Raw genomic sequence first — 17,307 nt, 5'->3', positions numbered from 1 at the left:
TTAAAATAAAGCATCTTTGGTAGCCCACCATTTAAGGTTTTAGATTTAAGGTGATGGTAAATAAAAAAAAGTTACTAGACTAGACTGATATTTGTTGTGATTAGAAACAATGGGCTAGATTCTGATATTCTTAATCACATTTAGTAGCACTTTATGAGTGATCCATTAATTTCAGTGAGACATTTTGTGAAGCAATGATGGAGTCTCATGTCAATATTGAGGATCCAGCAAACTCTATAGGTGAAGACTTCCGTGTGAGGTCAGACCAATGGGTTACATGTGGGATAGATTAGGTTGTCCATGACCATTGTAGGCTGCTGTAGCCTTGGTTGCACTCTTCATGTTTTTCACATAAGGTGTTAATGCACCCTGCTTCAAAATGATTAATGACTTGACAACGGCTTTGTCATGGGCTGTTGCTTCCCAGTTGCTAGAGACTAGGGGTCAGCCTGATATGCTTTCAAGTTTACTTCAGTAAATTTTTATATCATTTGTACTGTCCACCATGAGAATAGGTGCCTAGCTTTAGCCGACCATAACATATGGCCTTGTGTATTCTCAAGTCAGCCATAAAAACGAGATGCCTAGACTAATGCAACTGAGCTTTACTGAACATGCTTTGAATGCCTGACACTTAACAATGACTAAGGATTTTGATATTGACTCTCTTGTCCCACCATTTGACCCTGCAAACAGACTAAAGACTGTGCATGTGGACCTGATCCAGTTTCCTAATTTGGTGGCAAAATATTGTCTTTCACAGCCATAGAGCAGTGCTATAAGCATGACATTTAGATTAGTACTTATTTTGATGCCCTGGTCATTGCAGAGGTGGCGTGACAACATTCCACGTACAGAGCTGCTCTTGGCTATGAGATGAGCAATTTCATAATCAGTTACGGAATTCTCTGACAACATATTCCCTAGGTAGCAAAACTTTTCCAGGGACTTGAGAGGAGCATTACTGAGCTTACTAATTGAGTAGAGAGGTGCATCCCCCAGTGCAGGTTCCTACAATACTACAAAACAACTGACTGCAACAGCCAAGTGATCTGTTGTAAATTGAATGCCATCAACTGAGAGCAACCAGTGCACAGTCTTTAGCAAATAAAAGCTCCTTAATGAGTAAATCTGCCAGATTCATGTGAGCACAGAAGCACTGCAGATGGAACAACTTCCATCAGTGTGGAACTGGATAAATATTCCTCTGTGAATGTCATGAAATGCATCCATAAGCATAACCCAAAAAAGGATGGAAAAGTGTGGGAGTCAGCCTACAACCTTGTTTGGTGCCATTGGTGACTGAAAAGGGGTCTGATATCTTGCCATTTCCCACCACTCTGATCATCATGGAAGGACCAAATGATAGAAATAAATTTTGCAGGGCCTCCAAAGATAAAAGGTTCCAGAGTCCCTCACACTTTACAGAATAAAAGCTTTGGCTAAGTTGATGAATACCATATAAAGAGCACAGTTTTGCTCCCAGCATTTTTCCTGAAGCTAAGGGGTTATGAAGATCATGGTACAGGAATGTGACTAAGGACTTCCAGCAACACCTGCTGGTGTCACCATGCCCCCGTTGCCACAGGACTTGGACCAAGAGGCTGCAGAATCATCTGTTGCATTGCTGAATCACCTGTAGTGATCGTATTACAGTAGGAAAGGTGTGTGTGCAGTTTCAGTCCCACTCTCTCATCCATGCAAGCCACATGCCATACTGCTACAGAAATTGCATAACTGAGGTGCAACTAATCCTGATCCGCTTATTTGAAAGTCTTTGTTTTATTTCATCCCTGATTATTTTGATGTAATATTTTAAACTGTTGTTGACTGAGCTAGCCACAGGGTGGTACGAGTACTCTTTTAAAGTAATTGTGTCCACAGCAATTTAATCTTGAGAACAGATGGAAAAACATGTTACATATTCTGGCTGTTCCCAGGAGAGACTGTTGTAACATTTGCTCAGGAAAAAAAAAGATGCAAATCTTAAATACCAGGAGCTATCAAAATAAAAGAATACTTGGACCAACGAAGGAAAGAGGACTTGCTTGAGTATCAGGAAGATTATAGCAGTATACAAGACTTTTTTGGGAAAAGTGGGGAAACAGGGTTCCTCAGAGGACTGAAAATTAGTTCTAAAGCCTTTCACCTCTAAGTCATTCATTGTCCCAGGTCAGATGAGACCAAAAGTCATTACCCTCTTTTTTCTCTGTACAGCTCCCAGTATAATGTAGTCTCAATCGTGATTGCGTGCTACCATTTTTATAAATAATCTAGTATCTGTTCAGTATTTATGGGAAATGGGTTTTGTGGTTTTTCAGTCATTTCCAGAAGAAAAAAGTGTCCACATCATGAAAACCTTCACAATTGCATCCTTGCTGTAATGAGGACAAAGATACAACTTCATCAATAACTGGGTATTTACGAGACCAAAGGTGAAACATGGCTTACTTTACACTGATAGTTAAACATAATTTGACTCCATAGTGGTAGTAGTAAAACTTGTACATGAACCTAAAGCCTAGGTGTCAGCCACTTATTTTTGGTTATTTGTCAGTGTTTAATAGGCTTGCTCTACAAGAAAACATAGCTTGTCTTGCTAAATAATTGAATCTAATGACTACACTGAAGACATTGCTAGTTAAGAGGCACATCACATCTCTAAAAAGTGCTTTGATATCTAAATTGCAGCTGTCTGCTTTGTGCCTGTCATCAATATTATTTAAAAACAGATCTAACAGCCTTATCATCATTTCCCAGATACTTTGTCTAATGACTGCATTTTTATTTTTGCCACTAGCCAGGCTATCGCACATGGAAACTAAGATTTTAGTTGCCTTGTTCCCTCAAATTTCATTTGTATAATTGGTTTCTTTCTTCCAACCCCCCATTCAGATCAAACTGCCTAATTCCACTGCTTTCTGCCTGTTCATTATTTAGCAATAATTACATTGAAGATGTTATACAAACCAAAATGGAAATGCAGCATGAATATCATCTCCTTTCCCACCATTGCCTCCCATCCCCAAGAGCCCTAAAGGAAATCTAATCTAACAGACATTAATGTAAATCATGCATGTTGAATCATATCTAATTGAAAAACCACTTATGGGGCAGATTAAACACCTGTCCTCATTTCCATTTCTAGCTTAAATCCATTCTTTTCAGCATACTGAGGAGCCAATGAAGTTGTACACAGTAAGACAGTGAATATCAACTTCAACTTTGAAAACTTAATTTAGTACATTAACATTCTGCTGCTTTGAATTTAGTTAATGTTACAATCCCAGGGCAAGATCTTTCTAATAGTTGCTAGCCTTTAAAAACATTTGAAGCTGGCTTGGAGGTGGCTGAGCTATTGCTGTTTTAAATAGTCTTTGAATCTGTCATTATTGCTAGGTACTATACTAACCCATAATACAGACCTGCCCTGAAGAGCTTGCAGTCCATATCATGGTATGTTCATTCAATCTGAGAACATTAACAAAACTGCCTTCATTGCCTTGGCAGATTGGTAAGGCAGCTCTCTTGGGGGACAGACACTGTTTTACCTCTTCTGTTACCACCAAGCCACTCAGAAGTTTTAAACAGAGACCTATCTTTCTGTTTCTCCATGAAAAGCAACCATGGCTGAGGTCCTTAACATTAGAAGAAAAATGAGCAATGAATGATACGGAGGACCTCTTCAAAACAAAGGATAACTCCCCTTGGGCAATTTTTTAATATTAAAATATTCCTTCCCCTTCCATATTTTAATATTGGCTGGTTACAGTATAGGTAGGAATTGATGAGGGTTCTTTGCCCTTAGGAAAGAGCTGTTAAAGGCAGCTTGCAGCTGATTAAAATTGGGCTTATTCCCTTTTGACTTTTTTTTTTTTTAAATCAGTCTTATAGCACAGACAGAACTAGAATTACTAAGGTAAAAGCTAGAAGGAAAAAAATTAGATGCATCTGGAAAATAGGGATAATGCTCCCCTCCTTTAGAGATCTACTGATGAACAGAACTGTATGAGAGTTAGGTATTATTTAAGGGTATTTTAAACAGGATTTTTGCTTTTCCCTCCCCCCCCGATTGAAATGGTTGAATCCTATGTTCCAACGACAGGCACCTAGGTGCCTAAAAGTACATCTATGCTGCAAAAAACGACAAAGAACATACCTCCGCCACTTAAGCAGCTTCTCCACCAGTGCTACAAAATTCTTCTCCCAGCCAGTTGGAGTAGTGGGACAAGAGTGAGATCCCTGCTCAGCAGGACTTTTTCCCATCTGAGCTGCAGAGGAGTTCTGAAGCTCATTGACCATTTTGTATGCTGGCAGGCCAGGGACATGAAGTGGGGGCAATTTCAAAGCTCATTCTTCCCATATGCAGAGAGATTTGAGTGGCTATTAAAAAGTTGCATGACCTGTTTGTGCAGCAACTTTAAAGCTCTTCACAGAGTAGCTACAATGACTGTGAAGACTACAACAAAAAACATCTTGACTTGTGAGTGAAGACTTCACTAACACTCAATTAAAAAGCAAAACTTGTGAAAATACTTCCTAGCTTTAACCACACTTGTGGTGCAGATGTACAGGTAGAGGTACATGTAATGGTAGAGGACACAAGAAAAGTTGAATTCTCATTTATTAGGCACACAATACAAATAGATTCACTTAGATTTCTGACTCTGTGCTTGTGCCTTCAACACTTTCACAACAATCTTCTGCTCCTCAATAAGGAAAGCTCGTTTGATTCTAGGAGAAAAAAAGATGCCTTCATTAGCTCCTGAATATATGAACTGTACTTTGATATTACACATATACTTCTCCAAACCACTATTAAGCGCAAAAGGATACCTAAAACCTAGTTTTAAAACTTCTCAATTTCCACTCTTCACCATTCCCAGCAATATTGAAATATGACATGCATACCATCTGAGTTTAAGAATGCTTGTGGCTTCACATGGCAGAGTGGGCTGAAAGAACATGTCAGAAAAGAGCAAAGGCCTAAGTATTTCAGGGTTAAAACAGTTCCCGCTAGTGGATTACATTTTTTCATGCACTCAGTCAGGCCAGAGTCATGTTTAAACATGGTTATTTTTGTAGGCTAGGCATTGTCATTATGTAAAGGACCTCAAGCCTAAAACGATTAAACTTAAGTCACCCAACAGCTTGCTTTCCCATACCCAAACACAAATATACCACATGAACATTTCTAGTTACTATTTAATACAAAGGTGTTAAGTGACATGGAAGTGCAGTTTAACAATCTCACTAAAAAGCTGCTGTTAGTATTTGATTGTGCGTAGGCTATTGCTGGAAAGAATTTGGTTCTCAAATCCATGTCTGTACAAATATTCCTCCCATCCCTAATTGTGCAAATACAAGACCCACCCCAAAAATGAAGAATACTAGAAGTGTGCCTTGCCCACATCAGCAGACACTTGCTACACTGAAACCCTGTTTGTGGCTCCTTCCTGTTGCCAGAATCCCTGCTTCCCCTCCTGTGTGGTGGTCAGGATCTTTTCTCCCTCCACTACCAGCAGCAACAGCAGCAGCAACTCTCTCCAGTGCTGTATGTAGATTTATCTGCCTGATACAGATAGCCATTTTGTAACCCTGTAGCAAAACAGCCCTGGAATTGTCTCTTCCCTATTTAGTTAATATTAAAAACAGTTTATCTGATCCCTAGTTCACCTTTTCTGTAGGACCTAACAGTAGTGGCTCAAACCTCCTAAAGATACAAACTTCCTTCACTTCTAAAACTCCTCTTCTTTTCTAGAGTTGTATCCAAACACCCAATTTTCCTTCAAGCTGGCACGAATACCAATGCTCCATGCTTAATAAAAGAGCTTTTAAACTGCACAGAAACAACACCTTTTTCCATATCAAGTTACCATTATCTTTAAGACTATCATACACATTTCACATGATAAAGCTGCTTTTCACATCATGCAAACCTGTAGTAGGCTGGCTTAGTCACAAAGTAAAACTTTTATATAGATGAATTAAACACAGACATGCTAGCATCCTCAAAAAGCTTTCCCAATTTTGAACTAAGCATTATGTCCGTCACACACCAGAGGTCTTCCACATATCTGCAATTGCATTTTAAAAGTACAGTACTCAAAAGTGAAAAATTGCTACCAATGGTTATAGTACAGATCAGGTATGGAGTAGTATGTTTACCTTTTAACTTTGGAGATCTGGACTCAAATTTGCCTAACATATGCATAAACTAAGCCTTTTGCACTGGGGATCTTTTGTTGCATCTGTCTACGACAGGGCTAATACACATTGGCACTTTGCTATAAAATGAATTATGATGGCCTTAGTCTAGTGTGCAGTGTAAAAGTTATCCGGATAGCAAACCCAATACATCAATGCTGAGATGTTCAGTGTGCAAGTAATAGGGACAATAATCATCAGGGCTTGGATTCAGTAAACAGCATGGAAAAGCAAACACCTCAATTTTATCTATCCTTATTCACTGTTCACACAAGACAGGCAGAACTATTTAAAATACCTGAGAGTATCTACTATGTATGCACAGTATTAAAAAAAAAAAAAAAAATGAAGTATATAGATCGTTCAACTAGTATCATACTTTTAAACAGGGTCAGCTTCAGCATGAATGCTTTTCTTAAATAATTATGCCTCTCTCCTGTATCAATCAGTATTCAGAACAGAACTGAAAGTTCAGGTTTACACAGAAAAGATGTCATGATGTTTGATAGCAAATTAGAATGAAGAATCTAAAACCTTTCTAAAAAAGTATAATAAAAGTTGATATCCAGGAAACAAGATTTGATATATAATAAAATGCATCTACATCAGTGGTTCCCAACCCAGAGCCTGGGGGCCAAAAGTGGCCTGTGGAGTCTTTCAAAGGGGCCCATTGCTCCCCTCCCCTGGCTGTAGCAGGGAGCACGCCAAAGTGCTCTGCTTTAGTCCCTAGGCACTGGGGGCTCTGCTGGAGCCAGAAAAAAGAGGATCCAGAAGGGAACCACTGCCTAGAGACCCAAGTGAAGTGCATGGGGTTACAGGACGTGTGTGGTTTCCCTGCTGCAGCCAGGGGGATGGGAGACCAGAGAGGACTACTTCTGTCTGACTGCAGTGGGGGGGAGGGGGGGTAAGAGGAGGCCCTGCAGGGCCGTAAAAATGATAACTGTGGCCCTTGAGCCAAAAAGGTTGGGAACCACTGATCTACATGGTTACATCGTTGCTGAGTTTCACAGCCCCATGTTTATCCAAGTTAATCAAGAGAAATACACTGTTATACAGAGTGTTAAGTACCCACAGTTTGAAAAATCTGTCCCAGCTAATATGATGTGAATAACAACTTTTTTTTCATATTTTGACCAATATTTATGACAAAGTTGCTTAGCTTTCTTTAAATTTACCTGTCACGGACACATTTAGCACACATGGAACCACCATAGGCTCTGCTAACATGCTTCTTTGTTTTTGACAGCCTCATAAGGACTTTAGGGCGCACAGCACGAACCTATGTGAAGCAAAAATTGAAGTGTCATACAGAGTAATTCATAATCATGCACACTTTCTGGATACAAGCCATATCAAAAGAAAATCATGCGGACCATTTAAGCATGTCACTTAAGACTAAATAAGCACAGGCATATTGGGCAGCTCTCTTGAAAAAAAGTCAACTGCTGGCACCTGAAAGTGCAAGATAGGTTTTTACAAAATACAGTTGTTTACAGTCTCTCTTTATTACAAATATCTTACTAAAAATCCCTACTGTGGTCTAAGATCTACCACAATTGTATAGGCATTGTGGGAAACTGGCAGTTAAATGTCAGATTGCTTGTGCTTTTGTGTACATATTACCCTGCAGAGTTTGCAACCAAAATACTGCAGAAGAATCTGGAAGCGAAATTGAGGACTATAAAAATAAATTCTAAAACTTAATCAGTTTTTTAAATAATCCTCGGTGGTATTAGTAACATAACTAAGGAAATTTGTGTTACATACATGTAACCTGACAGTGTCTCTTCCAAGTCATTTTGCACATTCTATGCCAAGCTTCTTGAACCTTTTCATAGTGTAGACCAAATCATAATAGGTATTATCTCATGGACCACTTTCCTTCCTTCCCCATTTAGGATTATTTATAATCCTGTGGAAAGCATTGCGATTGCTTTTACTGAAAAGTAACATTGGGAAATTATGTACTAGCTCTCTTTTAAAGACATTTAGCGCTAGAAACAAGGAAAGCCAGCATCATGTGATTAAATAAGCTTTCTGGCAACCACCAGCAACCAGTCCATGAACTACAAACAAAGAAGAATCTCTCTTCCATACAAAATTGAAATAAAACCCTAAATATTCTCTTTCCAAGTGTATCAGTCTTTTATCAGCTACAACGGACACACCAGTCACATCAAGTTTGGATGATGGTGGTATTATTCATAAACGGCAAAATCACAGAGGATGACAATAAGTGACAGGATCAGGTTTAGAATATACATTGTCCTTTAGTCACTTTTCACTGCTACAACTGAACCTGCAAACCTTTAAGTGTTTTTTTGGAGGGAGGAGTGGGGAGAGTTAGTGATATAGTGGAAGCCTCCCTAGCAAAGATTAAATCAATTTCTTTCCTTCTGTAAGAAGGAAACGATACCTTTGCTATGTGGACAGCTTTAAAAAATACTGTAGTTACTATAACTAACTTTTGATTGTACAATCTACACACAGAACTACACCATGTAGTTTATTACTACAGTATCCCTTAGATAGTTATCTATGTCTAGACTGGCTAGATTTTTATGGTAAACATCAGTAAACTGCAATTTCATCTCCCCCATTCAAACCAATGAAAAAAAATATTTCCATCGATAACTAAATTTTACAGATGAAGAAAAATACTGCTTGATAACTTAGAGATGGCATTAAATAATCATCTCACCCCCCCATAATTTAGTGCAACTAAAACATTTTAAAACAGTAAAAAAAATTTAAAAACTTAAACATCAACATTATCCAAAGTTATAAAAAAAGTTGAATTTTGCCAAGCCTATCCATGCCCAGTTCTATTGCATGGGCGTTTGCTACTTATCCACTAAAGTGAAGCTCAAATGCTGTGGATTATCAGTACCACTATAAAGAAAAAATAGCATCACTATTAAATGCTTTAAATTTTCAGAGTGCTGTTTTAACAACTAATTCTCACAAACACACATGAAGTAAGTATCATCTTCAATTAAAGATTGAAAAGCAATGGACAAGATACTTCACTAGAAAAAAAAAAAAATCATACAGCAAGTCAGCTGGGACTTGAAGTATATAATCATGGAACCGAAAATGACCAGGTGAATGAGTGCAATACTTACACCACGAAGTCTTCCTGGGCACACACCACAGGCAGACTTTGGTGCTTTGCCAACTTTCTTGGTGTAAAGGTAAACAATCCTGTTACCTGGTGTCCGGGACCTATGTCAGGGAAACATGGAATTAGTGTAAAAAACTAGGCTCAAACAGATAAACGCTCAGAAGCTTCAGATTTTACTTACAGCCTGGTCTTGTTAGAGGCTGTGTTGTAGGACAACCTACGGCGATATGTCAGACGCTGAACCATTTTTTATATCTAAATAAAGGAGAGAGAGAAAAAGAGCATTAGACTCAAAACCATCTTTCACCATTAAATTTAAACTTTTTTCCCCTAGTAATTTGGACAACAACAAAAAGTAGGTGGCATTATCAATAAATACTTTTAATGGCCCTGGCAACAATACACTGATGTCTGAGGGGCGCAGTAGAATGCATCATGTTTCACATCTGCTAGTCCTAAAGATGCAGTAGTCCCCCCACAAAAAAAAAAAAAAGCTCTGAGTCACAGTATTTCTCATCTCTAGATCATAAAGCATTTTACAAAGGAGGGGAAGTGGCATCTGCAAACAAGTTAAATCTACGTTCAGAGGATGAGGGATCACACAGTCTGTGCTAACGCCCGCATACTTACAGCTTGCAAACCCCTATAGCTTTCACAGCAACCAGAACTATCTGCTCCCCGCGTCTCTTGCCCATCATGTCACTCTCCTGTAACCACCACAACGCCAGGCCCACCCCAGCACCCCCGTGTTCACACCCGATCCTTCCCGCACGAGAAACTAGAAAACAGCAGGACTTCCCCCCTCTCCCTGCCTAGCGGCCCCGCCACGGGGGAAGCAGAGAGGTGCACCCCCTCCGTTGTCTGGCCCTGCCCACCTCCAGGATAGCACCATAACCTCGGGGCCTTTCGATAGCCCCAGCGACTCGCAAGGCTGCAGCCGGATCGGGGCAACGGGTGCAGGACACGCGCTGCAGCCAGTCGGCGCGAGCCCCAAGCGCAGCCCCGCACGGGATACCCCAGCCCGGTCCCGAGGCTCCATCCAGGCCTCGACCCAAGCCCCGCTCCCCAATACCGCCCTCCCGCAGCTCCCCACAGCCCACTGTCCGCCCAGGACTCGGCCCCCGCCCACCCGGCCCCGCCAGCCCGCGGATGGAAGCGGATCGGAGCAGCGCCCCTCACGAGCTAGGAGCTAAAAGCGGCCCTACCGGGCGTCGCCGGGACCGGAAGAGAAAGAGCAAGAGCGCGGGTCAAAGTTCAAATAGTGCCCGGGAGGCCCCGGAAGTAGTATTAGCTCCTACAGGCCGGGCAGGGCTGGCTTCCTCCTCGCAGCGCGTGCCCTAGCGCTGCGTGCGTGGCCGCCGCCGCCGCCATGTTGTACGGAAAAGGAGCGGGCTGGCCGGGGTGTTAAAGAGACAGGACGGCTCCGGCAGGAGCACGCAGCTCATCGTCCCCTCCAGCCCGCCAGTCTCCCCCAGACCCAGTTCGGTTCAGTTGCCTGCGTTCCCCACTGCTACTGGGTGCCCCTCGGCCTCCCTCCCTGCACTGACTGACCTAGTCCGGGGCTGGGGAACGAGCCCGCTCAGCGCGAGCTCGCCTTGGCGGCTCCTGCTCGGGGGCGGCCCGGCTCCCCGCACCCGGCGCACGGGGCGCAGCGCCCCGCAGGGACCCGGGAGAGTGGGGAGGCCCTGTGCCAGTGTTCCCCGACGCAGCTTGATCCAGGGCTGGTTTCTGTGGGTGCAGTTTGCATCCATAAACCCTGGCTGAAGCCATCACTGGCTTCTAACACCCACAGCACAGGGTCCAGTCCAAACTCAGACCCTGACAGAGCACAGCGGGGAGATCAACACCCCTGGCTTCTCCCCCGGGGGAGCAGAGAAGGAGTGAGTCACAGCCAGGGGGCAGAGCGAAGTTGGCTTGCTTTGCTTGCTGCACCACTGAAGGACACTCAGGAGATGGCTTAAACTAGCTTCAGTGTAGACACTACATACGCCGATCTGAGATAGTCGCCTGTTGGCATAGCTAATCCACCTCGCTCACCGACAAGCGGTAGCTAGGTCGACAGAAAACTTCCGTCAACCTAGCGCTGCCTACATAGGGATGTAGGTTGGCTTAACTATGCCGCTCAGGGGTGTGGATTTTTCACACTCTAAATTACGTTGTTATGCCACTCCTAATTTTCTAGTGTAGACCAGGCCTTGGTTACTATCATGATGAGAGTGGTATGACACCCAATAGATGGACTCTCATAGTAGCTGAGATTTCAGCCATTACAACAACAATCCTGTAGCACCTTAAAGACTAACAAATTCCTGCAGGCATAAGCTTTCATGGGCTGCAACCCACTTCCTCAGATGCATGAAATGGAAATCACAGATAGGGTAAGAAATATATACATCTAAGGGTAAGAAATAACAATGGGGAGGGCAAGTGCTAACAAAGTCAATTCAGTTAGAGTAGATGAGACCCATTCACAACCATTGATTAGAAGGTGAGAATGTGAACAGTGACAATTACCTCTTGTAATGAGATAACCATTCCAAGTCCCTATTCAGACCTAGTCTGATTGTACCAAGTTTTGCACGAGTTCAAACTCTGCCGTTTCTCTCTGAAGTCTGTTTTTGAAGTTTTTTTGTAGAAATATGGCAACTTTCAAGTCAGCTACAGAGTGTTCTGGGAGATTGAAGTGCTCTCCCACTGGTTTATGGATGTTACCATTTTTTATATCTGATTTGTGTCCATTTATTCTTTTGCATAGTGACAGTCCAGTTTGGCCAATGTACATGGCAGAGGGGCATTGCTGGCACATGATGGCATACATTACATAAGTAGATGTGCAAGCTCCTGATGGTGTGGCTGATGAGGTTAGGACCTGTGATGGTGTCACTAGAGTCAATGTGTGGGCAGAGTTGGCAATGGAGTTTGTTGCAGGGATATGTTCCTAGGTTAGTGTTCTTGTCGTATGGTGTACGGTTGCTGGTGAGTATTTGCTTCAGGTTGAGGGGCTGTCTGTAAACAAGGATAGGCCTGCCTCTCATGGCTTGAGCGAAGGAGTGATCATCTGCCAGGATAGGTTGCAGATCCTTAATGATGTTTTGGAGAGATTTTAGATGGGGGCTGTAGGTGATGGCCAGTGGTGTTCTGTTGTTTCCTTTGTTGGGTCTGTTCTGTAATAGGTGAGTTCTGGGTACCCGTCTGGCTCTGTCAATTTTTTTCTTCACCTCCCCAGGTGGGTATTGTAGTTTTAAGAATGTTTTATGGAGACCCTGTAGGTTTTTGTCTGAGGGATTGGAGCAAATCCGGTTGTATCTTAGGGCTTGGTTGTAGACAATGGATCGTGTAATGTGTCCAACATGGAAGCTGGAGGTATGAAGGTATGTATTGCGGTCAGTTGGTTTTTGTTATGGGGTGGTATTAATGTAACCATCCTTTATTTGTATAGTAGTGTCCAGGAAGTGGATTTCTTGTGTGGACTGGTCCAGGCTGAGGTTGATGGTGAGTTGGAAATTATTGAAATCCCGATGGAATTCTTCGAGGGACTCTTTCCTGTGGGTCCAGATGATGAAAATGTCATCAATGTAGCATAGGTAAAGAAGAGGTGCTTGGGGACAAATTTTGAGGAAGCGGTGTTCTCGGTCAGCCATAAAAATGTTGGCATACCGTGGGGCCATGCGGGTGCCCATAGCTGAAGTAGTTATGGGTCAGGACAAAGTCACAAAGTTCAGTTGCCAGGTGTGCTATGTCATCATCAGGGAAAATGTTCCTGATGGCTTGTAGCCCATCTTTGTGTGTACATCCATAGTGGCTAGGACGGTGTTTTCTGGGAGATCACCGATGGATTGTAGTTTTCTCAGGAAGTCAGTGGTATCACGAAGATAGCTAGGAGTACTGGTGGCATAGGGCCTGAGGAAAGAGTCCACATAGCCTGACAGTCCTGCTGTGAGAGTGCCAATGCCTGAGATGACGTGGCGTCCAAGATTCCCAGGTTTGTGGATCTTGGGTAGCAGATAGAATAATCCTGGCTGGGGCTCAAGGGGTGTGTCTCTATAAATGTGTTCCTTTGTTTCTTTAGGGAGTTTCTTAAGTAGATGTTGTAGTTTCTTTTGGTATTCCTCAGTGGGATCCGATGGTAGTGGCTTGTAGAATGTGGTGTTGGAGAGTTGTTTGGCAACCTCCTGTTCATAATCTGACCTATTCATGACTACGGCACCTCCTTATTAGGCCATGTCTACGCTAGCACTTATGTCGGCAAAACTTTTGTTGCTTGGGTGTGAAAAAAATCACACACATTCTGGGTGATGCAAGTTTTGCCAGCAAAAGTGCTTGTGTGCACAGCGCTGTGTTAGTGGGAGATGCTCTCCCACTGAGAGCTACCTCTGCTCGTTGAGCTGGTTTTGTGTTGGTTTTGGTTTGTGTTCTCCCATCTGCATAATGTGGCTACACAAGTACTTGTACAGTGACACAGCTGTAAGAGTAGACATGGCCTTACTTTTGACAGGTCTAAATGGTGCAGTGGGTAAAACATCCTGTCTACACTGTCACCAGTGGTAACAATGGTGGGAATATCTTGTCCCCAAGGCCCAGTGTAAACACAAGCTTTGGAGACACTGACTCACAAAGTGCATCCCAGCACTGATGGGTTTGCCATTCAACTTGACCCTAGGACAGAGACAATGACTTCTGCTCCATCCAATATAGCCCAGGCCAATGGCTCCCATTGCAGCCCAGATCTTTGGCACTCAGATGCAGTGATTCAGGCCCCTAACAGCCTCACCTTATGTCTCAGAGACAGTGATTCCAACCCCATCCAGCAGCACACTATGGCTTCTGTTGCTGCCTGCTACACAGACTTATAGTTCAAAGTTGGCCTGATAGAGCCCAGGCAGCTCCATAGCTCTTCAGAAATGCCATCACCACTTGTCTCAGACGCACTGGCCCTATGGCCAAGAGATGAAAATGACCAGCCGACACAGCCAAATTCTATGGATCAGAGATGCAGGCACCCAGTGTGCCCAACCCAGCCCTGAGCATTGAAGATGATGACAAACACCATTGCAGCTCTTTCTTGCAGCTCTTTCTTGCAGCTCAGAAACATTTGCCACGTGTGCCAAGCTGCTTGCCCAGTCTTGTGGCTTGGAGTTCCACCGCTTAGTATTTTGCATGCTCCACTGGTGTTCTTAGGAGCAACTGATGCTCCAAAGTCTGAGTCACGCCAACAAAATCAGGTGAAGAGTAATAAAATAACCTTTGACACTGATACAGAGTTACATGTTTAGGGCACTTCACACACATAACCAAGATCCTGTGCCATTCTGAGGGATGCTGCATAAATATGTTATTTGATAATACACAACACCCTACTTAGTGAGGCACACTTGCCTCAGCAATCAATTGGAGAGCCTGAAATTTTCCCCTTGGCTGTTCCTTGACTTGCCACACCTGGATTCATTCTCCCTTTCAGGAGGGAAAAATGATATATGATAATTTTATATAACTTTAAATCAGGAAAATACTCTACTCCAGACTTCACATGTTTTCTGGCAACAATGGGACCTAAGAGCTGTCTTCTTAGCAGCCTGTCTTGGCAGGACCAAGCTCTCTTTTCTCTTCTAATCTATTGGATGCCACTGTCATGGTTGTGGCTGCTGCAGGCATGGTATCTATTTACATTGACAGCATTTACCACACCCACTATTCTGAGATTTTGGAAGCAGTACTGAGGACTTGAGAAATCTCTAGACTCTTGAGTCTCAAGACAAAAGCCTGAAGATATGCAGAGCTAGAGGTATGTAATGCCTATGAGATGTTTCTTTAGAAACCTGGAAACAGAACCCAAGACATCACAAGTGATAATTTTTTGGACAGCCAAGAAAGAAAAAACACTAAGAGCCCTAATCAGGCAGTTCCTTTTCATTCAAGTCTCCCACTGTGGTTACATCCATTTCCTGTTATTTTTTATTTCTTTGCTGCAATAAAGTTATCTAATGGAAAACAAAAAAACCCTACATGCCTATCCCAACAAGTGATTCATTCAGGGTAAAGAACTGCACTATTTCTCTTCATTCTTTTCTGACTGGTTCTATTCCTCTTATGCATTCCAGAAAAATCTGCACAGATGCTAATTCTTGCAGTTTAATAAATTATAATTTTCAGTTCATGAGCTGTCTTCAGAATGCTGATTATCATGATTGCTAAACATAGAATTTTATCTAAAAAATAGTATTGCAGCAGCTGGTGAACTGAAATCAGTGACGGTGGAACAGGTGAACTAATGAAATCAAGTAGACCAGTAGATCATTTAAAAAGTATTTCTGGAATAGAGCTTCATTTTTTTCCAGGGTTCCACTAACCCTGATTTTTTATGCCACCTTATTTTCTAAAACATCAGATTATTTCCTGAGAATGATATTGTTCTACACTGTGGCAGTTATCATGGCTTCATGCCTGCAGGAAGAAATGTTTTAATCTACTAGTCAAAAATCTAAACCACAAATGACTGGATAGGTTTTGTTTGTTTTGTTTTTTCTAATGGAACAAGGACAGACAAAGCATCTTCTTGGACACTTCCCAGTTTTTTATGAAGAGAAGAATCAATGGGTGAAATCCTGGTCCCATTGAAGCCAGTGGGAGAGTTTCAACTGACTTCAGTGGTGCCAGAATTTCACCCCATGTTTTTTGCAGTGACATTCCTGAGATCTTGAAAGCCCTTTCTGAGCAGAGCCCATGTTATTTAAGAAAAGGCACTGACACCATGTTCAGTACACAGGCCCTGTGGTTTAAAAATAATTACTTTGTTTTCACATAGCTGCATTTCCTTTTGGTATAATAAGAACAAAGATGTGAAGGTCACAGGTAGTTACACTGGTCAAGAAAAATGGGAATGAGAAATTGCCCCAAGTGCAAATGTTTTTTGAACCTGTGGCCACACCAGATTCTTATGCATGCCCAGTTCCCATCTAAGTTATTTTATTCCTGTCTTACTAAATCCTCTACGTGCACCTCCTTTGCCATCCAAAACTCAGCAGTGACATGAGTTGTGCTCACATAGGTTACAGCTGTCTGCAATATTTCTTGTTTGATGTGCAGCTGAACAAGGAGTTCTGGATGGGGATTCTTCTTCTCCCTGGTGCATGGCAGTAGGGTTCCTCAACAGTCTCTGATAATAACTCCCCCCTTCCCTAATGTAATCCTGCTAGACCATAAACATAGTGGTGCAGAGTTCTTATATGGGAGAATCTGATGCAGCTGAGCCTGGACAGCCCACTAACAAACTATGTGCCATCTGAACTTGTACTTACCTCCCACCTACTGTGCACAGCATGGGACAGATGCTCAGACAGAAAGCAGTAAAAGTTGAGCATAGAGGGAGTCAGATGGTCTCCCAACAACCAATGAGAGTACTCGAGCTGAGCCAATTCTGCCCATGTAAATTTGATGTTATCTCCTTATTTATTTTGGAAAACGATTTCTATCAGTAATTTTCAATTACTGTACATTTAGGCAATGGAGAGTGTTATTTATATTAAAGAAAGGAATGCTAGCTTTAAAGATTCCCATCGTATTATGTTTCTCATGTTCCTTCAATTGGACCTTTGTCTGAGATCACATCCCACACACTAAGGCCTTGACAGGTTGAAGAATATTTTGACAAGCATGGCTGGCCTTTTCACTTTGAAATTAGTGGCTAGCTGGCAATAGGAAGGCCCGTGTTTTTCATTCTGTTCTCTCCCTAATGGATCCTGCTTCCATCCTGCTGTGGGGCACTGATCCAGCAAAGAAAATATTTTAAAACATATGTTTCAATTTCTCCTGCTCTCTAGTCTCAGTTGCTTTTGGTGGTTCCACTCTGCCTGTCCCACTGTGCTGCACAAAGTCCATTCTTTTCTTCCCACAGTATATGAGAACAACTTGTGGGTGATATGTTAATTGGCACAGTTTATTTGCATTTGCTTTATAAGGCCAAATTCTGCTCGGGGTTG

General features: G+C 42.4%; 1 protein-coding gene across 1 annotated transcript; it reads right to left on the bottom strand.

Annotated features, from left to right (window-relative positions):
* Window positions 1-4,607: 4,607 nt before the first annotated feature.
* On the bottom strand, window positions 4,608-10,605 carry RPL34 (ribosomal protein L34). Its single transcript, XM_067568239.1, has 5 exons — window positions 10,537-10,605; window positions 9,513-9,586; window positions 9,333-9,432; window positions 7,383-7,486; window positions 4,608-4,734 (listed from the first exon to the last, which is right to left on the bottom strand). Exons 2-5 carry the CDS (start codon window positions 9,575-9,577, stop codon window positions 4,650-4,652), a joined length of 354 nt encoding a protein of 117 aa, XP_067424340.1. The 5' UTR covers window positions 9,578-9,586; window positions 10,537-10,605; the 3' UTR covers window positions 4,608-4,649.
* Between the last annotated feature and the right edge of the window lie 6,702 nt (window positions 10,606-17,307).

This window comes from Emydura macquarii, unplaced genomic scaffold (assembly GCF_026122565.2).
Source record: "Emydura macquarii macquarii isolate MOO-44397 ecotype Brisbane River unplaced genomic scaffold, CSIRO-AGI_Emac_v2 contig_2863, whole genome shotgun sequence".
NCBI classification, from domain to species: Eukaryota; Metazoa; Chordata; order Testudines; family Chelidae; genus Emydura; species Emydura macquarii.
The sequence above is the reverse complement of the archived record's forward strand: the minus strand, read 5'-3'. Positions and strand labels throughout refer to the sequence as shown.

Coding starts and splice junctions, on each gene's coding strand:
- RPL34 (XM_067568239.1), bottom strand. CDS start 9,577: ATGGTTCAGCGTCTGACATATCGCCGTAGGTTGTCCTACAACACAGCC. Junction 7,487..9,332: donor GCCCAGGAAGACTTCGTGGT/GTAAGTATTGCA, acceptor TGCTTCACATAG/GTTCGTGCTGTGCGCCCTAA. Junction 4,735..7,382: donor GCTAAATGTGTCCGTGACAG/GTAAATTTAAAG, acceptor TTTTTCTCCTAG/AATCAAACGAGCTTTCCTTA.